Below are 26,072 nucleotides of genomic sequence, written 5' to 3' on the forward strand. Positions count from 1 at the left end.
TGGCATTGAGGGGTGCTGTGCTGCCTAAACTGCCCTTACCTGTGTGGTGCCAGGGTCTGGGCAGGCAGAAAGCCCTGCAGAAAGCAGATACGGTAACCAGTTGAAATGGGACTCCTTAGTTGTTGTTTTTCAGGCTGGAAACAGTCATGCTTCTTCCAGGCTCATTTCATAGAATTAAGGAATAGTTTGGGTTGGAAGGGACCTTTAAAGGTCATCTAGTTCAACCCCCCTGCAATGAGCAGGTACATCTTCAACTAGATCAGGTTGCTCAGAGCCCCGTCTAACCTGACCTTGAACGTTCCCAGGGACGGGGCATCTGCCGCCTCTCTGGGCAACCTGTGCCAGTGTTTCACCACCCTCATTGTAAAGCATTTCTTCCTTATGTCCAATCTAATTCTATGCTCTCTTAGTTTAAAACCATTACACCTTGTCCCTAACACAACAGACCCTGCTAAAAAGTTTGCCCCTTTTTCTTATAAGCTCCCTTTTAAGTACTGGAAGGCTGCTATAAGTTCTCCGCTAAGCCTTGTCTTCTCCAGGATGAACAACCCCTACAGTCTCAGCCTGTCCTCATAGGAAATCTTCATTTCATGTTAAGCTTCAAAAATATTTATTATCTGTTTCTGTCTTGGAAGCTGAGAACCATCCAGGCATTTGTATGTTTTCCTGTATATACATATACATACATGTGTATATATTTATTTCAATTACAGTTATCAAAGTAAGTTTGTAAATGTGGTATATAATTCAGTCACTTTGTAATATTCATCACTATCATGCTAAAAGCATGTAAATGGCAAGAAATTATGGCACCAGGTAATTTAATAGTGTACAGTTGGTTTATTCTTTGAATATCTGGCTCACTTCACTTTATTAAGCATTGCCATAGATAAAATGAGAAAGGGAGGCCACTTATGTTATTTCATAGCACAGGAGAAACATTGGAGAAAGGCATTTGGTGGTAGTAGAAGCAGTAATTTAGGATGACAAAATTGTGTGTTATTTGCTATGCTTAACTTAATTGATATTTTCTTACAGAAGAAAAGTGGTAGTGTTAGGATAATAAATCTACAGGTGCTGCATGTTACATGCTATATTTGTCTGGTTTAAATTTTTGTAAGTTTTAACAATTGCTTAATTGTGGTGCATAAATTACTTACATTGCTTGTTCTTCTCCCTGATGATGATCCACTGAATTTTGTAAAGACTAATTACTGTGGTCCCCAGTAGAGCTGCTCTTTTACATCAATAATCATTCACAACTTGCTAGATGCCTGCAGCTACAAATCAGTCATTTAAGCAACCCTGGGAAGTGTTTTGTAATTTATTTTTCACATTATACAGCCCATCTGGTAATGGAGAAAGTTAATAGTTATAAGCATATTATCAACTTGAAATCAAGCCATTTCTGAAACATTGTAATTACCAGTTACTTGAGCCACTGAGACGCCTGGGAGCGCGCACAGGTGTGGGCTGGAGAGAGTCCAGCGGAGGGCTATGAAGATGGCCAAGGGACTGGAGCATCTCTCCTATGAGGAAAGGCTGGGAGGCCTGGGTCTGTTTAGCCTGCAGAAGACTGAGAAGGGATCTCATCAATGCTTTCTGAATTTCTGAAAGGATTTAAAGGTTCCCAAGAAAAACAGTTTATACCTTGAGACCTGCATTCTTTGAACGACATTTCTTCCTGGACCAGGGTAGTGGCAAGTTTTGATTTGGGAGGCAGTCACTTATCCATAAGCTTAAGTGTCCAGGGAGGGGGGCATGGAGCTGACTTCCAGGAGCAGGATTCGGATCTGGCTGGGAAGAGGAGCCGCCTCTGCGGGAAGGCCTGTGTCGACCACCGTGCTCTGCCCTCACTCCTACCTCCACTTGGGTGCTGCAAACCACCACAAATACAACATGAAACCTGCTTTAAAGGCATGTTTTGCATTGGTCCATGGTAATAACAGGTACATCTTACAGCAGGAATAAAGTTAAAAGAAAAAGAATAAAAAGGTGTGTATTGTTAGGTTCCACTGTTCTGCAGCGATCTTCTCAAAACCAGTTTAATTTAAATGGACTTTGAATAGAAACCAACCAGAAGTTTACTGCAGAAATGCAGAGTCACTTTTCTGTAGGTCAGAACAATATTTCTCTTTAGATTATAGCTGTGTATTTGGTGTTTCATTTTCTGGTGCGTGTTTGAGTAATAAAAGGTTAGAATATAAAAATTTTTGTTTATCCCTTTTCCTTAGGTTTCTCCAATCTAATTATAGATGTTAGGGTTGACCCTTTGCTACTCTTTCTAATACTTGTTACAAGGGAAGGAACCTTTGGCTGCTCTAAGATAAGGCTCAATCAGTTAATGAAATAGTCTATATTGTGTTATTTACAGAAGCAAGATAGTAAACTCGGGGACCCCATTTTATTTTTTTTTTTTTTTCCCCTCTTTAAATGGTTTCCATTCAGCTGCCAGAAGACTTAGTTGTTCTGGACTGAATGTTTTTAGCATCTTTCCCCCACACACCCTTCCTATTCTACCAGTATCAAATGATGAAACTCCCACATGCTGGCTCAGGAGGTTATTCCACAGCTCGTTTCTGATATTCATCTCAGACCAGTTTTGTTTCCAAAGCTGTATGATTTCCTAAGCAGTTGTTCTTCATGCTGAGAGCTGTGACATTTGATTTTTGTCTGTCCCATCATCTCCCCATTACTGCTTTCATTTTTACAAGTTCTGTGGTATAAATTCTTTTAATCTCTCCTTCCAAGTTAAATTTAGTCAATCTTAAATCAGGCTTAAATGTTGAATTATTGCATACAAATGTTAGAACGTTAGAAGTGCACTAATGTAATCTGTTCATATAGCATATACTACAATTTAATGGTTCTGCACCAGGAAACGGGATTAGGGGTTTCATTTTACACTAAATCTGAGAAATTGAAGGCTGTTTTCTCTTCTTGATACAAACTGGAAGGAGCTTGGGGTATGGCTGAGCTTTGCCTTTGACTCGTGCTTCATAATTCACTGCTGAAAGACACCTTCTGTGTCCATCCCCTTGACATGTTTTGCTGCCTGTTTTCAGAACAGACCATCTGTTATGCTCTCAGTATATTTCACAGTCGCTTTTATTCAAATATGCTGAAAGCTGCTGAAGGAAGAGATTTTTTTCAGGCACTTAAGTCTGACTAAGTGGAATGAGTGATGTCTAGCTTTGCTCCTCAAGACTAAATAGTTTAATAATGGAATTAGGCTGGGCACATCCAAACTGGAGTGTTCTGATGTCGTTCCTGCCTGCATGAACAGCCACTATGATTCTTTCCAGTTTGTCATGATAAACCAAACTAAGGAGACGGTATTCATCATACGAGAAATTAATTTGACAGGCATTTTTACTACGAAGTCAGCACTAAAAAATTTGCCAGCAGTACTCAGGCTAGCTCTTGGTGCTGGGAAGTGAGTAACCTCATCTCTGGGCTTATTTGCAGGAGCTGCTGGCACTTAGGTGAGCCTTATTAGAATCATAGTCTGGTTAGAGTTGGAAGGGACTTTAAAGATGATCGAGTTCCAACCCCCCTGCCATGAGCAGGGACACCTCCCACCAGACCAGGTTGCTCAGAGCCCCATCCAACCTGGCTCTGAACACTTCCAAGGATGGGGCAACGTGTTCCAGTGTCTCACTACCCTCACAGTAAAGAATTTCTTCCTAATATCTAATCTAAGTCTACCTTCTTTCAGCTTAAAACCATTACTCCTCGTCCTATCACTCCACTCCCTGACAAAGAGTCCCTCCCCATCTCTCCTGTTAGGCCCCCTTTAGCTACTGGAAGGTGCTCCAAGGTCTCCCTGGAGCCTTCTCTTCTCCAGGCTGAACAACCCCAGCTCTTTCAGCCTGTCTTCATAGGAGAGGTTTCTTTTAATCTACTTCAGAAGAATGCTCCAAAGGCAGTCTTTTTTTTTTTTTTTCTTGTTTCTTTTTTGTTTGTTTGTTTTTAATTTGATGGTTGTGCTTTAAAGGCAGGGATGCTGACAGCAATGGAGTGCTGTTGGTAAATAATTTAGGCTGTGGTAGCCACTGGCTTTTTGAATACTGTCTTCATAGTTTACCTTTTATGAGCAGTGATTGAGTGTGAGTTAAAGTGAAGCTTTATTTTAGATTAGAGAGAATTGCAGTGAGTCAAGCTGGGGTGGTTTGTAGTTGCTGATCCCAGCGTTCCTTCACCACTCTGCAGCAGGATGGGCAGGAAGGGCACGTGTGTCGCTGGAGGAGGGGGGGAAACAGCACGTTCCTGAAGTCCTCGCTCCCTCCCTCTGTGCAGAATGAGGTGGTTCCACCACCTTGCCATGGTGGGCATGTCACTTTTGTCCCCATAATGTGTGTTGTGTGTAAGCCACGGGAACAGCCCACAGGATAAACATAGTAAACTCCATAGCTCTTCATGAAGCAATCAGATGTTACGGTTCATTTATCCAGCTTAGATATCACAGCATCTCTTCTGTATTCTTGAAAAATAAAGAAGTATTTGTCTCAATCACTCATTTTTATTGGTAAAAAGAAACAAGCAAGCATGTGATTTAATGCATTAAGTGCCTCACTCCGCATTTCTCCTGAGTGGCACAGCTGGTTTCTTGTCAGAATTTCCTTCCTTTGTATTGTTTTTAAGTGACCAAACTTTGTTTCGTGGAGGAGGCACTGCAAGCGCTCGGTTGGTTAATATCTTTAGAGATTTTCCTCACTGTGTGAAAACTGCTGTTAATGGAAGCTGGTCTGGCAGAAAGGTCACCTCCTCTTAATTACTTGCTTTTTACTTTCCTTTCTCAGTAATAGCAATAGGAGAACCTAAAAGTCTTTGGATATTGGTCTTTAATATATGTGTTTTGGGAAGGAAATTTCTTTTTCTAATGAGGAAGGCAGATAATGGCAATGCGTTGTCAAGTGGACAGAGGTCCACTCCAGGCTGTGCTAGTTTCCTGCCAGAATCTGTTCTACTGCATTGCTGTACCACAGTGTGAATTTTCTGCAAAACACACACAACCCTCTAACATTGAAAGTACAAGATTAATTCATTAAAATGTGGCTTTGTGAAGTAAAAATTGTGCTAAAACCAAAGTCGGGGGTGTAAAGACTAGTACACCTCTCACGTTGCCATCTGATGGTCTCTTCACCATTTATCAGCAAAAGGAGCTGCACAGAGCCCCTGGGAGGCCGAAGGGGCTTGTGGTGTTGGCATGTGGCTGTTGGCTTGTCTGTGGTTGCCAATGCTAAAGGCAAATACCCATTTCCCTTTGGATAGGAGTGGCTTCTCTGGTGCATGTGTTGGCTGAAAGATCCTCCAAACTCCTTGCGTGGTTCCATGTGGGTGTTTGCTTCTGGACAAGGCTCTGGACCCTATTTCATGTCAGTTGTGTTCATTGGGGAAATACATCCTCGTGGTCTTTCCTTCCCACTGGGGGATTTCTCAACTCTTCAGGCCTGTATTATACACATACAGTATCTGCCAGGGTTGTCTGCCAGTTAGTACCACATCTCATGTTCGGCACATTCTGAGCACAAGACAAACGTTGCTCCTAGCTCAGCCTCTCAAGCTGGATCTTTGCTGCTTCAGCAGTTGCACCAGAGGCCATAGACACAAGCCTGCCTCTAAATATTCTCTTACAAAACGCTTTTAACGCACAGCAAAGTGATGTAGCACTCCTCTAAATTCCAAAGCAGAAGGCCCCCCAGGGTCGTGTCAGGTCTAAGTGCAACACAAATACGTCAGTTCAGAAATGGCTGGACTTTGCTGTGCAGCGCGATGAGCACAGCTCCTCTCCTGACATACGTGCAGTAGAGCCAACTCGGTCACAGCGACCCAGGTGGTTTGGCCAGCATCACATAGGGGATGTGTCAGCCAGGAATAAGTGCTCTCTGACTGCCACGTTTTCCCATGTGCAATGGTTTGGTATATACAAAGCCTCCAGATTCCTCCAAAACACTGTGGTTCTTTTTACAGTGTTGAAATTACGACTTTTGTAGTGTTTTGTAGGCCCTGGCTAACCAACCCTGACGTGCATTTTCATCAGATACCCACAATCTTAAGGTGATGCAAGATGATAATATCTTTCTCTGATGTTGGTTTTTATTAGTTAAATGCATAGTTTTAAGTTGATGACACTGTATTTTTTTCTCCCTACAGATGTGAGCAGTTACTTCTCAGTGCTATTTCATTATACATCTAATATCCGACATTAGATACCTGAAAATTTCCCAAAGTGCAGATAAAACGATCGCTGGACCTGAGTGAACGTGGGGCGCTCTGTCCTGTGCCTTTCATGTTGTTTCCGTAATTTCTGTCACCACTTACAGGAAACTGAAATGCCACTTGGATGTGTAAATTGTCCTTTATTGGTAAACAAAACCAGCCCATCAGTTGCTGCCAGGTGAAAGCATTTACTGCTGGCCCACACTTCTGTTTGTTAGCATCTCTGCTGGTTCAGGAGCTCTGCTCCCAGGCTGATGTCCTGCCAAAATGCTCAGCTTCTGTGGAAACTTCCATTAGTGATGCACAATCTCAGATGCGCTTAAGCTATTCCTTCCTTTCTACAACATTTTTCTATAAATACTTTGAAAGCATTTAAATGCATTATTCTTAACCTCCAATGACCTTCCTGGAACAAAAGATTTGGTTAGGAGATCGTTAATAAAGGAATGAATAGTCACAGGCCAAAACTGGAGGATGTATGTGTAGGAGAAGCTCTTGCGGGGGAGAAACTGTACCTGCTGTCGTGTACCAGAGCTCCAGCGTTTTGAGAGGTACTGCCTGTTGTCTGACCACAAGTCAGATGCTCTTATAGTCAAATTAAAAAAAAAATAAATATTTTGCTGTTATTTGACAAGCCATTTTGGAGCCAAGTGAACTAATCTTTACATAGCATTTTGATGCATTCCCCAAAGCTTTGTTCAACCCTTGTGATATTTGTTCAGTTTCAGATATAGCAGTCTTCCATAATAAGAGCTTGTTTAGCTGTTACTATGGCCGTTAATCCGCGTAACGTATAATTAATATAGAAAAAGCAATATTTAATTTGCTTCTGCAGATAGACCACACTATTTTATTTTAAAGTGTCTAGTAAAACTTGACGGTTTACTACTTAGGAACATAACTTTAAACGTTCAGAGTCCATGGTATTTCCCCAGAGTAATTTATAATACAGCAAGAAATGGAAAGCTTAAGACAAGGGAGGAGGGTTTGGATGGGAACACTTAAAATTTCTTGGCAGACGCTTACAGCTAGGGAGGCTTAGTTTTTTCCTCTTTCCTTCTGGGAATGAGAGATTTCAAGGAGGAAATGGCTGATCTGGGGTCCTGAGAGGGCTTTCTGAAGGTGAGCTCAGAGAGCAACTTCATTTCCATCACAGACCACATCCCTGTGAAGAATGTAACGTGTGCCTGTAACCTGCTGAGAGGGGCCGGCGCTTTCAGAAGCGGAGCCACAAGCTGCCTGAGATGGGCTCCCGGCACTGCTGACTCACTGGCGCTGCCGGCCCTGCATAGAGCTCCCAGGTGAGCAATAATAAATAGCCTTTTCTCTGGGAGAGAATGGAGTCACATAGGTGCAACGACAAACTTGTGTTCTTGGTTCTCAATGCCAAGGTTAAAGACTCGCATAAGATTTAAAATATTCTGGCATTGCATGAACAGTGCTATTTTGCTCTTATCAGATGAACTGCAGGTTTTTGAAGTGATATTTTAAATTCTTGCAAGTGGTAGATGCAGAGGGGCAACATAGTTGTTACATTTAAAAAAAAAAATACTGAATTTCCAGCATTATGAATTGATTATGGCACTTGGGGGAATCAGTGTTATTTGAATTTCTGATAACAGCTCTAAATTTCACCTTCTTTTGAGCAGACCTTCCCAAAGACCTGGTTTAATGCTGTGGTAGGTAGAGCTTTGCTGAGGCTCTGCAGGATTGAGATCATACATGGCATTATGTCTCTGGGGAGCAACTTGCACAGAGCGAGAGGCAGTTTCCAGGGATCCTGAAGAGTCAGAGGCTTCAGAGAGCTGCTGGTTTGCTTACCTTTTCTATTCTGTGTCATTCCTTCAACTTCCCTGCCTTGAGGGCTGTACATAACTTTGCATACAAATACAATTAGTTTGGTCATCAATATTAAAGTTTTAGTGATGGATTGGAAACATTACGGACGTGTTCCATCTGTATGGCAATGGGTTTAGCTGTATGGTAGCACTGCATTTGTGGCCCTCATTGTTGTAATTTTTGTATGTCTAATGTACCATGTTGCCCAGGAGGAGTGTTTTGGAAAAATAGAGAAGCCAAAGCGTGGCAGGTGTCAATGTGGCTACCCTTCAACCAATAACAAATCTGACATTGCCCTCCTAAGGACTTTCCGTGTGGGGAATGTTTGCCTTCATTTTCTCTGAAGCTCAGCTTTGGCTTGGATAGGCAATGGAAAAGAAATGCCAAAACCCAGAACTTTGACTCTGAAATGAGTTTTCAGGAACGAGAAAAGCAGTAGCTATTTGGAAGAACAGCACTGAAACACAGAAGTCTGTTGAGAGCCATCAGCACTTGAGGGTCACTATGTGTTGGGAACTTACAGAAGATAGAAATGCATGTAGGCTTGCTCTAAAGTCCTGTTTTTCTAAATGTTTTGTTGCTACTGATAAATCCCCTATTGTCCCTCTCCCTTCCCCCTCTTTCTCTTGTGGTGCCTCTATCCTAAGAGAAACCACAAGTCCTGGACTTGGTCCAAATTCTGGTGGGAAGTGCTATGGTTTAACTCCAGTAGCTCAGGGAGGAACTGCGTCACTACTGCCAAGAGCATGGTGAAACCTGGAACAAGGCAAAAGTCCATGCAGATTAGTATCTTAGTGTGAACAATTGGAAATACCTTGCTATTACGAGGCAAATAAATATTTTTAAAAGTCGGGTGAATAGCTTTTAGACCAGAATTTGCAGAGACAAAATTTCAGAGCAGGCCTTGAAAAGAGATACGGTAGTAACCAGAGGGTGGCAGTTGTATGTGAAGACGACTTTGGTGTGTCCTATGTTCTTCTTTCACGATGAACAGGCAACTTTTGAACTTCCTAGGTATGTGCGGTTTTTTAATCCATGCGCTACTCTTTGGGAATCTGTTCTCATTTCAGGACTCCTTGAAAATGGCTTTCTGTTAACACAATTCTGTAACCAGGATGTCTTCATAAACTGCTTCCCAAAAGTAAGAGTGTTTTCATTCAAACATTCTAAATAGTCTCAAAGGAAATTGTTTTTTTTTTTTTTTTTGGTGAGACATCCATGTTTGAATGGACTAAACTGAGTCTTTCATCAAAAATGCATATAAAATTAATTGAGCTTTATGTATTGGAAAGCAAGGATGCTTTATGTCTGTGCTGCCTGCTGGGACTACTGAGCACAGAAGAGGAACAGACAATTTTGGCAAAACAGGCAAAATGTTGTAACCTTTTCTGTCAATGGTAATTGCCACATCCATATTGATCATCCCAAGCATGAATTTGATGAAATGAGAAGTATTGTGCACATCTGGCTTCTAAAAAAAAAAAAAAAAAAAAAGTGATGTATCTAAGAAACAAGTAGATGAAACCTTTTTATGGGGAATGTCTTCACGCTGTGCTGGAAGGTTACAAACGCAGTGTGCTGAGTCCCAGTCCGTACTGGAAATCCGAATGCAAGGGCTGGAGTCTGCTTTCGCTGCAGGGTGACTTTTGCTCTTCTGTGAGATCTTCACGTGATGACACAAGTTGCTCTCCATGAAGTTTGCTTTTGCTCACGCGTAGAAGTTCTTGTTCAAAGCTGTATGGGAGAGAGGTCTCATAAGTTTTGAATGATTGTCATCTGGTTTTGAAGTTTTAAAGGGAAGAATGTCCCGGAAGGTCAGTTTTAATTGATGCTACCTAAGAAGGGAAAGGCAGTAATGAATAATACATAGTCCTGCTTTTGTCTTTGGAAGGTTTATCAATAAAGCAAATCATATGAAAACATTTGCCCTTTTTTACTAAGCTGGAAAGTTACCTTAGAGACAGTGAAATGCTTTCATCGATCGGTACCAGGATCCTGAATATACAAACTCCAGAATTCTAATTTTGCATCAGTAAATAAAATTAAAGTATATAGTACAAAAATACTTCATTCCGAATATGAAATGCATGACATCAACATACAAATGTTGTTAATAGCAGAGATGAAGTAAAGCTTAAGGTTTGTATTGAAAACAATACACTAAACCATAACAGAAAAAGGAAAGAAGCCATTATTTTTATTTTGTTCATTTTCATGTTTCCACTGATCTCGGTGCTTTGCTTACCACTCCAAGTTCCTTTTGTCTTTGTCAATTAGTAACATTTTCTGTAGTCCCCTGACCTCCCAGTTGTCCCAGGTGGGGGGATCTGCAGGAGGGACCATGCACTGCCTCCCTCCCTGCCTGCAGTCCTGGCAGTGTTGCACGGGAAACCAGGAGGTGCAGGTGACGGAGGGCTCCAGTCTTTTGGAGACCCTTGCAGCACGGGTGCACCGAGTAAGCAGCACGCTCAAGTGCTGCACTTTGGAGTTCCTGGGGGACTACTCCGAGTGGTCACTGCCCCTCTCTCCTCGATGACTCTTGAGCTGGGAGACTCTTGGAAGGACAAAGTCAGTCCGTTTCTCATTGCTGTGATGCCCCGGGTCTTCATGTCTCTGCTTTGGTATTGTTTGCTTCTGTCTGAGAACTCTGAAGGAAAGCATCTTCCTTGATTTATTTCACTGAATTTCACTGAATTTTTTTAGAGTTAGAAGGGACCATAGAGATCATCTAGTCCAACTAGACTATTAACCCTGCTTTTTGAAGAAGGTTTTCTGATTTTTGAAAGGACAAGAAGGAGATGCAAAACAAGCATCGGCACTTTGGGAAATGGGATAGATGAGCGGGTCAGGTTACCATAAACTCTTGAGTTTTCTTGCCCCTGGTGCTTGACCACAGGCTTCTTTGGGGTTGCGGTTTTGATTCTATGTATGGCTGAATAAGATTTAAAACAAGCACAAGGTCTTGATCTCTCCTCCTGGACAGGGGAGTAATCGCATAACCAAAGTAAATGAGTAGCTGATGTGATGGGTTTAGAGGATGGGTTAAATTGAACTGGGCTGGGTGGCTGTTCCCACCCTTAGGAAGGATGATTTTGGAAAGCTTTGTTGTAGCTTTTTACTCAGTAATTGTTTATGTGATTAACTTAATTAGTTAAGAAATATCTAAGACATCAAAATGACATTGGCATATTTTTATGCCCAAGGGGTCAGTGTTGATCTCAAAACTGTGAGTACTTGGAAAAATAATAATCCGCTTCATTTTACAGGCAGATTGACATCAGAAATTACTTGGCAACAGGGTAAAATAAAAGGAAAATATCTACGGATGGTGGACCCCATTTAGCAGTATTTACCCTGGCAAAATTCCCTTTGGCTTTGCTGACAATGCTGGTGGAGTGAAAAGGGCTGAGTCGACAGGGAGCAGAAGGAATTTGGTGGGAAGCATTCTTTTGTGCTGTGTGTAATTCTGAATGTGCTTTTAATATCTTGGAGGTTTGTACTTTGGATTAAGTACTGAGTTAAGAATTTGTTTTGATAATTTAGCATTTCATCTGTTGCACCAGTATCACCTAGATTTTAGATTTAAAAAAGCAAAATATTACTGTGCCTGATGTTTACAGACCCACAGGTAGGAGGGCTTTTCATTTTTAAACACCAGTTCACCGAGTGGCACTGTTTGCTTTGAGAGTAGGAGCATGGAAGAAAGGGAAGGAGATGGCTGATAAGAGGAGAAAATAAGACTTACTTAAATGGTTTAATATGTCAGAACATTTGGTTGCAAAGAAAGCAGTCATAGTGAAGTTTTATATTTATATAAATAAAAATAATATATATGTTTATACATGCCACACAAGCGTGAAATGGGATTGTTTGTCTCTCACCTTTCTTCTTTTTCTTTTTGTAATCACATTAGAAAAAGATAAAAATTAGTGTTCAAAATAGGAGGCTGATAGTAAAGGAGTCTGTCTAGGATCTATTAAAACATGATGGAAATTTAGCATCAAAGTGATATTCCACTAATTAAAAAAAAAAAACAACAAACCAAACAGAAACCCAAACAACAAAAACCCACAGTTCTTCGCATTAAAGAACCTTATATGTAGTTTTGAAATTGTCATATCCCAAACTATAAATAAAATATCAAAGAAAATGTTGACAGAAAATGCCATCTCTTTTTTGGGGCTGGAAATGGCCTTATTGCCTTCACTAAGCTCTGCTGCCTGCTTGACGCTGTAATGAGTCAAGTCATTTATTGTGGTATCTAAGTGTGGGCTTGCATAAACTCGCTTATTCTTGAAAACCTTAACCTGCGTATTTACCAGTGCCCAGATAAGAAAATGTATCCTTTCTTGTCCCTAAAATCACGTTGAAATTAGTTTATATTTTGTACTAAGAAATTACTGTACATCTGTCAAAACTGTAGAATTCTAGAACTATTTTTTCAGTGCTATTAAGCACATTGTCCTTAATATAAGTAGAAAAATATTAATTCCTGCTCATAGCTTTATTTCTTGTCTATTTCCTTTTGTCTAAAATCCAACAGTAATAGCTCTTTTGTGTTACTAAACTCCGTGGTATGTTACTGCCACTAAAATAAGTGAAATATGTTTTTAGGAAGGAGAGGGTGGTTCAAATGTTTCCCTCATATTCATACCTTTTTATGTTCTTGTCTCTGTGTGTATATATGTATGTGCTTTATATATGTATATGTGTATATACATGCATACATATAGGAGTGAGCTGAGTGTCTCAAGCTACTACCTGAATCTCTTCAGGAATCTGAAAATACAAACGTAGAAATTCTTGTAAGGATTCTAATACATATTCAGTTTCTTTCATTCTAGCCTTTTATTTGAAATCAGCTGTATTAGTGAGTTGATGGGATTCCCTTTCCTACAGGAGTAAGGCCTGCAAGCACATTAAAGAGCAGGGTGAACTGCTCAGCTTTGCTTTGTTGTTCCCAGATGCAATTTTTTAATTGCCAGCCCTACAGATTGACTTTGGTATCTGAAAATCTAGATAAATCTTTGTTTATAATAACTTTTCTGCAGGCCAAGTGATGCTTTCATTTACACCTGTGCAACTGCATTAGCCAGCTGGCTGCTGGGGATGGAGGGAGCTGGAAGAGCTGGTTATGGACAAAGACTGTTTGATAATGGATCAGTAAGAAGCAATAAACCCAGCCCCTCCGTGGTGTTTTATAGCTCCTTCCAGAGTGTGGCCACGCTCGGTGGTTCAGCTGCACTTGGGTTTCTCCTCATCTCGTTTGACATCAATGACATCCTGTGCAGATGGTGGTCATGCAACCACGAGTGGATAACATAAAGCATGAGGACAGAAGGACCAAGAGTGAAGCTGGGAGGCACGTGAGGAGGAGAGGGCTGGGGTGAAAGCCCCCCTGGTCGCTTCTTGCTATCCTCTTTGTGTCTGAGTTCATTGGAACAGAAAGTGAGCGTCACTGGGGGAAGAGTCATTGTGTGGAGTTTGAGAGGCCTAGAGAAATGCGTTAGCTGGATCTGGAGGGCTGGAGGAGGACAGGGAAGAAGCCATGACTGGTATGCTGCTGCAGCCTAGTTCTCCAAATATATTAAGCAGTGTCGTGAGGAGTAGGGTGACCGATAAATGGAGACTGGCAGCAGGTTCCACTACAACTGCCACCTCCCTTTCAGCCATTTAGGCTAGAGAAGACAGTTCAGAGAGGGCTCCTTCTCTCCTTTTATCCAGCAGTACCAAGTACAGGAAAGTTTTGCCCGGTGATGCTGCTCTGGAGGTGAAAAAGTTCGGTGTGAGCAAAGCTCAAGTTAGCTATCAGATTCTAGTAATACCATGTGAAATTCCAGATTTTTCATTTGTGAGTTTTAATGTTTATCATCATGTTGGATCCCCACACGCGCCCAGGAACAGGAGAAGTCACTTTAGAGGCAAACCACTCTCCCTAGCCCACCTACCCCTCACCTCTCCCCTCCCGTCAGTGGGTTTTACACTTGGTGCTTACACTCCGGGGTATGATGTACCTCATGTACAATGGGTGCAGGAAAGCATAATATGAAAATCATCTTTGCACACTCTATTTCTCACAAAATGACCAGGCCATTTGTAAGACAACATTGCAGGAGTGCCGGTCCTAGGCAGTGGCACAGCAGTGTGAAATTTCAGTCAGAGCTTTGCCGAGGCTGAAAGATGGTAACAGGAGCTTGTGATGAGAAGAACTGAGCAATGGTGAGTAAAGGCAGCCCTGTGTGCTCTACCTGTGATACAAGAGTGCATTTGTGTTCAAAATGAAGGCTTTAGAAATGTCTTCAGAGAGCGTCAGCTGTGTTTGCGTACCAGGAACGATGATGAATCCTAAATTCAGTATGAAAATAATTCAGATCGTCTCCAGTACCCATTTTCTGCTGATAAAGATTATGGCACTTAAAAAAAATCACTTTCAAGAAATTGAAAATACAAATGGTACTAAACTAACGGAATCAAATTCATTATATTGAACCTAATTGCTCCTTGATTGCTCTAGATTTATTCCAGTGTAATTCTATTAATATAAAAACTAGAGTAACAAAGTGATGAGTCAGGTCTGATGTTTGTGGATCTCCCCTAGAGATCATTAGCTTGTATACAATTGCATTAAAATTTAAATGACACGCTACAGCCATTTTTTTCGCTTAGTTTGAGGAAATCTGCATATGTTGGAGCCTCCGGGTAATTTAAATTGAAGCAGTTGAGAAAATGTCATGTAACAATGATATGAGGAATGTAGTCAAATATTTATTGTTTTAAAGAGCTCAGCGCAATTTGTATTAATTTAAGCAGGGAGTCATCAGTTCTGTTGCCCTGTCAATATGGTAAAATTTTGAAGAAAGCTCCAGTGTGGTGCAATGTGATGTAGAAGATGCTTTGAATCAATTTAATTGCTAACTAGAGTAAATAACTTTATTTAGTGTGATACTAAACACCCATACAGAAAACTACTGTGATAGGTTCCAGCTGAGAACTTATGAGTTGTAAGCAATGGAAATCTTGAATGAGCATGTGTTATTTTAGTCGTCCCACACAATAAATATGTCATACAAAATACACCAGGTAGGTACAATAGGTTAGTGGGAGAAGGGCAGATGGGGCTGTCAGGCAACCAGGTACCCATCTGGATCAGCATGAAGTTCCAGCATTTTCTCTTCTTGCGTGCATCTCGTTTCATTCTCTCTCTCTCATGTACTTGATTAGCTTAACCCAAAATAAAAAATGTTCTTAAGAACAGCTGTGAAACTTACAATTTTGAATTTTAGAATATTTAAATCAGTACGATTAGGTTTCCCAACAAGAAATCTCATCATCTGCTGTAATACTATTCAGGCAGAAATGTGCCAATGAATTGAGGGACAGGAAAAGATTTACTTAAAATCTCTTTCTAATTTCCCCCTCCCAACAATAAAGACTTGTTCACAGCCATAAAGGTTGTCACAGGTGTGTGCTTGACATGGGTGTTTTATTTGCCCATTTCCGAAGCACATTTTATGAAGAGATAAAACACAAGAAATTGTTTCACAATATTTCAGTCGTCATGTTGCATATTGTTTGCGGTGTGTGATCTCCTGTTGCAATAGTTGTCTGCAGTGGTTCTTCCTTGAAACCTGAACTTTCCTTCAACTTCCTCAGTTATTACTTTGCCTATAAATCTGTCCATAACCCCCGAACAACATTGTCTTTGAACTCCCATGCATCTACTCAGTGAAATTCTCATCCAAGCTTTAATCTTTGCTCACCTTGATATATTTTAACTTCCTACTATATGGCCTGGCACACAAGCTGAATTTAATGGTGATAAATGTGTTTCTAAGAGTAAAAGCTATAAAGTTTACATTAGAGATTAGTCTAAACCAAATCCTTGTTCCCAACATGTTAAACTTGGGGAAGTTTAAGCTAGGAGGAACTAAGGAGCTGATGGTTGTAGCTTAGGCTCATCTCTAACGTCAGGCACTTCATTTTGTTTGTTAGTTGGTTTTAAAGAGCATGTATTTATGTTAGGTGTCTCTTCTACTACAAAACATTTAGATCATCACTGAAGTAACTGTCTCAATTTACCTTCCTACTGCATTCAGGAACAAAGAGAAGAGTTGTTTTGTGGAAGTATTTGAGGGGAGGAGAACAACAAACAAATCATGGGCAGAAAGCAAATCTCTCCAGCTCACCCTTCCTATTTGCATTTTCCCGATGTGCAGAGGGAGTGAAATCATACGTGCGCTTCCTCTTGCAGAAGGGAAGTGGCGGCCGTTCTTGCTCTCTGGCAGCATGGACATCTGTCAAGCTGTAATGAACACAGTGTGTTAACAGACCTTTGCTCCTTTTTAAAAAAGCCGCTCGTTTGCTGGTAAAATTCATTACCTGACTCTGTTTTGCAGCTTCTGAATTCTGTAGGGCAGTACAATTTAGTAATCTGTAGATTGAAGAAATAGTGTGTTAAAATGTTTTCAAATATGAATCATACCCGTGCCTATTTTTTTGTTCCTGGAAATTGAATTATTATAATGCATATGTACATTTAAATTAGTAATTCAGAAAATTAAGGTTTTCAGGGAAGTTTCCACAGTGAAGTTTGCTTGTAGATGTGGCCTGGGCCAGACTTTGTATTGCTCCTGTTCTACTTATTAAATGTGCTTGATCTAGAGGCCTTTTTAGGTGGATCCATAAACCCACCTAGAGGGTAAGAGCTGTAGAGCACACTGAGCCTCTTGGATAAGGGTTTCTACATGTGTGTATATATATATATGTGTATATATATATATGTATATATCTGACTCTATGTACAAATTTACACAGACAAATTACTTTTCTAGGAAGAGCACTCCTATAAACCAAAATGATTCAAAAAACATGCTTAGGCATGTGCTGAAGTCTACTAAATTGAAATCTGTAAGAATAAATTTTAAGCCTGTGTCGAATTCATTGGATTTAGGCACATGCTCTGGTGCTGATGAGCCAGGACCAGTTGTCCAAGTCTTGTGTCGTCTTCATAGGAGATTGCAAACAATGGCATGCAAAAAGGAAACTGTAAGGAGAGACATACTTGTGCTCAAATGAGAGATTCTTTATTGAACCCCTAACAGGAGGCCACTGGCTTTTGGGATTGGTTTTGGTTTGTTTTCATTGTGTTCTGCTTTTCAACTCTTTTCCTCTCAAGAAAGCACAGCTGGAGAGCATTAACTGAAAACAAATGATACTGCAGAATATGTGCTTGTTCATTGCTGCTTTTTCAGCTTAATTCTGCTAAATGATGCCCGGTTGAAGTTTTAAACTATGCTTAACTGCATTTAACACCTAAAAGCCAACGGTATCTGTAAAACAATCCCCCTGCCCAGCACAAGAGATGCGGAGGAGGAGGAGGGAGGTTTACCCCCGAGTCTTTCCCTTTCCTCAAGCTTTCTTGCCTTCCCTTCTCCCTTTAACATTCTTAACTTCAAGCACCAAATTTTTGTGGGATGTGGGTTAGCTCACATACAGGGGGGTGTTTGTGTTATTTCTGTGTTTTTACTTCCCCACCCTGTCTGCTAAAAGCAAGGTGCTGATGTGGTACTCCATAAAGCTTTATTTGTCCTAGTGGACGACTGCTGGAGACAGCAGCTGTTTATCAGCCTTGACTGATAACAGAAACCCCTCGCCATCTGCCCCCGGTATGCTTTTGAAGAAGCCAGGGCGATGGCTTCCAGCTGTATGTGAAGGAGCTGCCGGGGTGGGAGGGCGATGGCAGGGGGGGCTGAAGGAGGGTAACACCATCCCCTGCTCCTGGGGAGCGCGGGGCGGCATAGCACCCCGCTTTTGCAGAGCCAGCATCAGTCTGGTGGTAGTCTGGGTTTATCCACCCATGCTCTCGGGTGGATAAACACGGGAGTTAGGGAAAATGCTCTTAGGACAAACCAGGGTGTTCCCTCTTGAACGGCAGAATTCATTTAGAGTGGTGATTCCTCTGGATCACTTGAGCTGTAATTAAGATGTGGTGATCTAAGGTGCTTCATTTGCACGGTTTGCTGGGTTAGGCTGCAGGACTTAAAGACATCTGTGGGAAAAATAGACAAGTGATTTCTTTTATCCTGTTATCCTTTGACTGAATTTTCATTGCTGTTAGGAGATTTATTAGCATTTTTTATGACTGGTCATAGCCTGTGTTCTTTAATATATTATTTGCAATTTCCTTTCTCAAGATTGTGCCATTTAAGGAACATGACTCAAATTTTCCATCAGTTGCATCAGGGAAGCCATAAATATGTCACGGGGGGTGTATTTATGTACCGTATTATGTGGGGGGGAAAGAATTTGGCCTGTACTGCTAAACTTAAAACAATCATTAAGCTTTGGCAGAAAGGTTGGAAGGAAAACTCCTGGCTTACATATGTTTGTTTATTGTATGTGATAATTAAATGGTAGTTACAAATTTATATATACCCTAAATCACCCTAATGGAAACACTTAGGCCATGTTACTCCTTAGCAGGTGTTCTAATACCTGAAAGAAGGGGGAAAATTCAAGAAAAAGGATTAAAAAAGTGTGCTGTAGTCTGGAGTATGGTGGGCACTCAAGTGTCCTGATGGGGGACAGAGGATTGTCCGTTGGAACAGGTGGGCATCAGAGAGGAGAGTGGTGATGAGCTGTGGAGAGAGCTTTCCTGTCCCACCTGGTTTATGGGGGCAATCTAAGAATGTCATCTCATGTCCATGTTGGATCCCCTTTCCATTACTCTTAGGGACATCATCCCTCTAAGGATGATGATGATTGTTGATCTTGGCCAAGTATGAGATTAAAATTGAGAAGTGAAAAGCAGTGCAGGGCAGGAACCTGGGTGATGATGACTTACTGGTGGCAAAGAGGGCAGGAAGGGGGACTGGGCAATAGCCACCGAGTACGTAACGTGGATAGAAAACCTTATGCCCAATTAGGATACAAACAGAATCATCATGCATTTTCCTACTTCTCAAGACTCCTGTGTGCACCAGGCAGGCATTACTTTTGCAAGAGGTGACTTTCCCATTGTTGAGGCCATGCTGCTTCACCTCCCTCCTTGGCCAGGTGATGGGAATTCTGGGAAAGAAAGGCTGTGCTGCCCCTGCCTCATTAATGAGCTGGCTCTTGCCTTGTGGTCCTATGGTTAGCAGAGCAAAGTTAGGACTGGGGAGATGTCGTCCACTTATTTCATGATGTGTGATTGCATCTCTGTCTCCTGACACTGTATTTTTTCTTATTCTTTTTTTTTTTTTTAAACCTGACTTTAAAGCTGCCTTAAAGCAGTTGGAAACAGTAATATTAATCACTGAATGTAAGTGCTTTTTAATAAGTTTAAGGCTAAAAATATCAAAATAGAAGATAATTTGGTATCTTACATAGACCTATAAGATAACTAAAAAAAAGTTCTTAATTTTTGGTGATGATGATTCTCACAAAAACTTCCTTTGTTTTTCAACCAGCTTTAATTTTGCTTTGGTTGTGGGGTTTTTTCCCTCAGACAACTCTGATTTTATAAAATGAGATAAAAGTATATTCTTCATAGATTTATGAAAGCCGTGAACATTATCTGCTGTTAGAGCTTTAAAAAATGAGTATTTGGCAAATAACTGCTGTGTGCTAAAAGCTGCTCTTTTGTATGAGCCTTATGTAACATTGCAGTTAATAACATTTAGTGTTATTGGATGCTAAATGACTATAGTATCTCAACTATAAAAGCCTGTTTACAAAGATGAGGCAGCCTTGTTGGAGTGCCAGATTGTTAAGTAACTACAGGTTGCCAAAACTAAATGAACTTTTCAGCTGGTAATGATGTGCAAATTGCTATCGCAGATGCATATTTATTGGAGAAATCCTCTCAAGCACATAGTTGTTTCTAGTTACAAACCTTTCTTTGCCTTTGTCCTTAAACTGTCAGTGATACCATTAGAACAAATACATCTAGATACATAAACACAGCCTTTTTGTGTTATTAATAGCTAGATAGCTACGAAATAGCTCTTTTTATTTATTCAATGTAATTCAAGTTATTGAACAGCTTATTTAAGCTATTTTTAAGCTATTTTTAAGCTATTAGCTATTATATTAAATCACTACTTAAGCTATTTCATACACCACTTGGTGAAATGCAGCTCTGCGTGAGAGGAGTGGCTGTTGTTTTGCCCGGCTCCCGGGTGTTCAGGTGGGTCTGTTGCAGATACACTTCTGAGAACGAGTAGAAGCAAAGGGCTGTTTCTTAGCTGTTGGGTTTTTGTGTTTGGTTTTTTGGTTGGTTTTTTTGTTTTGTTTTGTTTTTTTTTAATGGGCCTTCTTGCAAACTACTGGTACAAAATTGGGAGACATGGGAATTAAACTGATACATAAATTAAGCAGTATTATTTTTTCACTCTTTTTTTTTTCCTCTTGAAAAATAGTTTTCTGTAATGTGTCAGTTATGAGGAGCTACCTTTGGGCGAAGAGGTTTCACAGTAAGCTTTAAATGAGAAGATGATGCCTTATAGTCCATTGAGGAAGGTGAGGGGAGCTGGCCCGGGGCTCAGAGGTGTGTTACCCAACAAGCTGTAGCTGTACTTTTCTCTGGGAGTTCTGCCGGAGCCTGAGAGGAAGCGCTGGGTTTCCTGTGCAAAGCTTGCTCCCTTGCCCTGGAGTGTCTGGCTTTGAATTTCTTAGCCTGGTTGGGAATTTAATACAAAGAGCCATTCTTGTGAATTGTGTTTTCTTTACAATTTTGCATTCCAGCTCAGCAATTCATTCCTCCTTTTTCTAATGGCGAGACCATTACTGGAGTTCATGTAACTTTGGCAAAATGTCTGGTTTGTGTTCTTCTGGGGGGCTTGAATGCTCCAGTTCCATTCCGTTGTGGGTTATTCTAAAAATATAACACTTAGAGTGCATATTAGGTATACTAAGTAGTGAGATGATCTGACATTCAGTTAATATCCCTGAATTTAGAAAGTTTTCAAAAATATATATTTAATGTTGTGAAAGGCGCTGTCAGTAGCCAACCTTACAGCTAACCATGTGGCTTCAGAACATTCATATTCCCATCTCTTGCATTATTAGAATATTCTCTTCTCAGCATTATTTGTATGATCTCAAATGGAAATAGCATTTTGGAAATACTGTTTTGAACGTTTGAATGTGCTGCCGAGTGTTTCGGATACATCAAGCCTGTGTGTGTGTTTTAGGCGGGGTGCATGCAGTATATACTCAGGATGGTTGAACTTTTCCGTTCCTTCCCAAAAGGACCAAGTTTTGACTGAATTTCTTTGAAAACCTGAAGTGATTTTGGTGTTTGCATGTGTGTGAAAGAGGCGTTTCAGCCATTACAGCAGACGATGAGCAGCCTCTTTGCAGCGGTCCCTTTTCTCGCCGGCGTGCTGTGCCGTGCTCACATCATCCCAGTTCCCTCTCCCTGAGCTCCAGCATAAGAAATGCCTCGCAACTGGTGAATTGTTGGAGCGGCAATGGGGGCATGGCAGAGCCTGGGCTTGGCACCACTGTATGCCAGATACTGGCACCTGGCGAATGTTAAAGCATCTCTGAAATTACCACTTCCTCATGTCTAGCCTGCAGGGCAGCGGCACGCTGGCTGCCTTTGCTCTGCCGGTTCCCAAGGCAAGGGACCTGCTGGGGCACGTGATGGCACCCGCCTGGCCCAGGGCCTGGTGTGCTGGAGAAGGGGGCACGGCTGAGGCTGTCTTCTCAGCTTCAGGGCAGGGATGCACCCGGGTGCCAGAGCTGAAAGCTCTTCCAGCTGCCACAGGGTGTGGGAGCAAAGGTCTGCACAGCCTTTATGCAAGCCTTCTTTGGCCTCTTCCCCATGGTCACACAAATGCCTCCCCCGAGAACTCACACACTTTTCAGAATCAAACTCGTGCTGCTTAAAACCCAAACTTTTTTCCAAGTTATCCTCCTTTGTGAAATACATAGTAAAAATGTGAGATGTGGTGGATGGGAGGGTACATATCAAATGTTTAATAATGGTTCTTTTGAGTTAGGCTGCCCCAAAATTGTCGGTCTTTAAATTTAAACAGTATTATGTTTATTCCATAGACTATTTTGACAAACCAAGATTATTTCTTTTCCTGAACTAAATTTTTGATAATTTAGGACTATTCACAGCTGTAAAAAGTTTCTACTTAAGATGCTATTATTACAATTTTTCCTTAAGTTCTTACAGCCAGCACCCCAGAAAACATAACATTTATTTAGTATTGTAGGACAAACCTGTTCTAATGTTGTTGTAGATTTGAACTGCTGTTGAATAGAAAGGAGAATAAAAAGAACATAGTTAAATTTTCAAGTTTCAAAACCACATTCAGTATGTATAATTTAGCAGCTGTTTCAAACACTTGGGGGCTTTTTCTGTAGCATTTGAAAATTCCCTGTAGAAGTGAGACAGGAGACATTCATTTAGCATTTCAAGCTTGAAAAATATTTTAACCTTTCTGTAAATTGCGTTTTGAAGTTTAGCATTAGCTTTGTGCCTGGCTGCACAGATGGCTACGTTTTACGTATTCCTTTGTCTGGGGGAAAAAAAAAGAGACCACACGGTCAGTTAATGGCTTTAAACACGCTTAGTCTTTATTTTACATCTTCTTAATGGGACCTCAGGGATTCTGGAAAGATACTCAGAAAATTGTTGTTTACGGTGTAAGACTTGTGAGATGTGTTGTGTTCTGTGTCCTGGAACTCAGGAGCTATTTTTGCTCCTACATATTAATCCTGGTTAATGAATTTTATGGCTTCATCCCATAAGGTTTAACGTTCATGATTCTGGTATGTAAAAATGATACCTAACATCACCAATGTATAGAAAATGTTACTTTATTACTGGAATGTGGTGGCTCTTATTTTTTTAATCTTTTAATAGCCAAAGTTATAGATTAAGAGGATTTTTAAGGAGAAGTAGACTCTATATCTGAGTCAATGAAGTGGTTATAAAGTTAAATAAGCTTTTTAGTCTTTCAGCGTACAACAGAATGCTTTCTAAGCTTTTTCCCTAGACGCTTGGGAAGCCCCATAGTGAACTGTGGACTATCCAAATAAAATATGATGCTAGTATTAATGATGGAAAATCCATTAAGTCAGTCTGTCACCAGAGCAGACAATTATAGCATATAAAACCAATCCTTAAGTTGGGTATTTTGTATATTATTTGCTTTGTAATGATTTTTTTCAAGTAGGTTTTAAAACAGTATCAGCTAAAAGATTGGTAGATTAACATAGTTTGTGTAAATCTACATGTGGCACATAAAAGAACTCTTGATAAAACCAGAGAGTGCTGTATAGTGTTGAGTACTTGTAAATAATCTGTCAAGTTTATAAAAGGTTATTGCTATAATATAAGCACGTGACATTTGTTTTTCTCCATTTGAAAGTACTAGTAAGGTTTTAAAGGCTACTACTGTTTTATAACACAAAGAGGCAGAGTTTCCTGTAGTCTTTTAAACTCTTACCCTTATAAACCAACATGTGCAACCAAATCCATCTGGTTAAAGTTGTTCTTCAAGATAGCTGTAACTGGTTAAAGACTACTCCGGGTTTTAGTTTTACTCTTACTGCAGAAAGATTTCCATTGCAAACTCTGCAATCACAGAGGTTGTTCATGCTACTATTAGATGGAAGTTGTTCCTGCAGTTCTGTGCGAGTCTTGCAGGGGTGAGATGGTTTGAGATGCTGCAGATCACTGTGCTTCAGCCTCCCATCTTAAGTGCTATCAGCTAAGCATTTCTGACAGTTACTTAATTCACTTCTATTAAATTAAACTAAGGGCATCTACAGATGTTTTTTGCATATTTTGATGGTGTTTGTGTATATATGCATGAGAACACACACCCTGTCTTCTAGTCAGCTGAATCCTCCTCCCCTAATTTATTCATGGAGGAAAAGGTTAAATTTCCTCTAGATTTTTGAAGGTGTTTTGTTTAGTTTTTTTTCTTCCGATGAACTTCCTAGAAAGAAAGGCTAAGAGAGTGTGGCAGGAAAAGCAGTGTTTGCTCAGAAGTTTGGTTACCCTTAAGTACCATTTCGAGTTCCTAAGATGCAGAAGGAACTGGTGTGTAAAGGTCAGAAGTTGTCAGTGTAGTCCACGTTAACATGGCATGAGAAATAACGTGTCATAAACAGAGTAGGAGCTTTTTGTCCTGTTAGAAATCTTGTTAGAAATAATAACTTCTTATGCTGCAACTTGATAAACCTGAAGAGTGTTTTTGGATTATTACATTAAGCCTTACAGATAAGGAAGCTCAGTCTGAAAATTTGCAGTCACTTATTATGGGTGAAATGCACAGAATTCTGTCTTTGCTTCTATTGATTATCTTAATTGCCTTCTGGTTGTCAGGTTTTTCACAATACCATTGCTATCTTTATGACTGTTTACAGTATGACTTTATGACTCTTTATGACTGATTACAGTACAGAATCTATGTTAATAAATAAAACATTGTAAATGGAGATGCTGAAAAATTAACTCTTTATTTTCTTCTATTTTTTCAGCTGAACCCCTGCCTTTAATGGACTTGTGCCGAAGATCAATTCGTTTTGCTCTTGGCAGAGACCGCCTGCATGACATAGAAATTCTACCTTTGCCTCTGTCTCTGAAAAATTATTTACAGTACCAATAAGACATCTAGAAACCTCTGGCCTCACATTGGACTACATCAATGCAAATGGCAGAAAATTGTTTACAGCAAAATATAAATCTTTGTGATGGACACTTAAGTGTTATTTAATTTTTAATATATATTTTTTTCTGAACCAGTGAAAGCAGATCACTGTGGGGGACTACTAAAGAATGTGAAAACATTGATTTGATCGAGATTTGTGTTATTTGTTGCCTGTTGTGTTTACAGTCCTGAAGGCCATTATTCTCATCTCTCATGTATGGGTTTATCTTTGTTGCCTCTAGTAAATGCCAATAGAAAATCTGAACTGCAAGATCCAGTCATGCAGGGCAGAGCGTTCTTCAATAATGTGATTTTTAAAAATGTCTTTTTTCTCTTCTACGCCTCATCCCAATAGATAAAAATAAATTAGCAAAGGAAAAATCTTGACGATAACTTTGAAAAATATTTAAACCTTGCTTTTGGTATCCAGAGTTGTTGAGAGCTTTGAGTGTTCAGCACTCAACATAATCAGGCCTATAGTATCTAAAAGTTCTAACATTTAAAAAAGCAGATCATTGTCTAGAAGAAGAGTATGTAATTTAAAAACACAAGAGGAAAAAACCTGGTATACGTTGTCAGAAAGATCCATTTTTGGTCACGGTAACAGTAAGATGCAGTCCATTGTTTTCAAGACCAAATCTAGTCCCTCCAAAGTTCTGCAGTTTATAACAAAGTGTTCACTATCCCAAGAATTTAGGATATTTGTATTTTAGAAAGCTTGTCACTTTTTTATTTGAACAAATTTATAATTTTTATGTGGTATGAACTCTAAGTACTTGGTTCTCTTTTTAATGTATGTGTGGTTATAATGTTTATTTATCTGTTTAGAGTCTGTGGAGTTCTCATTTTACTGTTTCCCATCTTGGGGTGACTGATTTTGGTTTTTTCCCCAACTCCACCTGAAATGTATTAATTTTTCAGGCTCGTCCCATTTTTTAAGATGCTGCTTTCTATTTGCATTTCTTACGTGTTTCAAGTTATCTGCCTGATCAGTTATCTAGTTTTTAAACTGGAAGTTGTTGTTATGGCAGGATGTCAAATGTTTAGACTGAGCTGCCTTCAGCATATTTTAATGTGAATTTACTGACGAATGAGGAGAAAATTTCTAATAAAGTCTACTGTCCAAAATAAAACTCATGTCTCCTTTGATGAAGTGCTAAATAACATAGCACTGTGTACAGAGTTGAAGTTCAGTTCCTCCTGCAGCTTTGCAAATGTTCCTGTTCAGCATTTTGGAATTGCTGCTCTGGGCTCACATGCGAGAGACACCACCGGCAATGTCATGTCCTGTTCCTCATTTATCCCTCTCACTCTGGATGTAACCGTACTCCTGCTTTTAACACAATTCTGGCC

The 26,072-nt window shown here is 40.2% G+C and overlaps 1 protein-coding gene across 1 annotated transcript in view; it reads left to right on the top strand.

The window, feature by feature from the left end:
• The window catches only part of SPSB4 (splA/ryanodine receptor domain and SOCS box containing 4), a 69,217-nt gene extending 43,380 nt beyond the window's left edge, over positions 1 to 25,837 (top strand). Inside the window, exon 2 of the mRNA XM_074153771.1 lies at positions 24,550 to 25,837. Within this exon, the coding sequence (XP_074009872.1) occupies positions 24,550 to 24,677 (128 nt within the window). The 3' untranslated portion in view covers positions 24,678 to 25,837. The remainder of the gene's footprint in view (positions 1 to 24,549) is intronic.
• Positions 25,838 to 26,072: the final 235 nt, after the last annotated feature.

The sequence above is a fragment of the Numenius arquata genome, chromosome 9 (genome assembly GCF_964106895.1).
Source record: "Numenius arquata chromosome 9, bNumArq3.hap1.1, whole genome shotgun sequence".
Classification (NCBI taxonomy): domain Eukaryota; kingdom Metazoa; phylum Chordata; class Aves; order Charadriiformes; family Scolopacidae; genus Numenius; species Numenius arquata.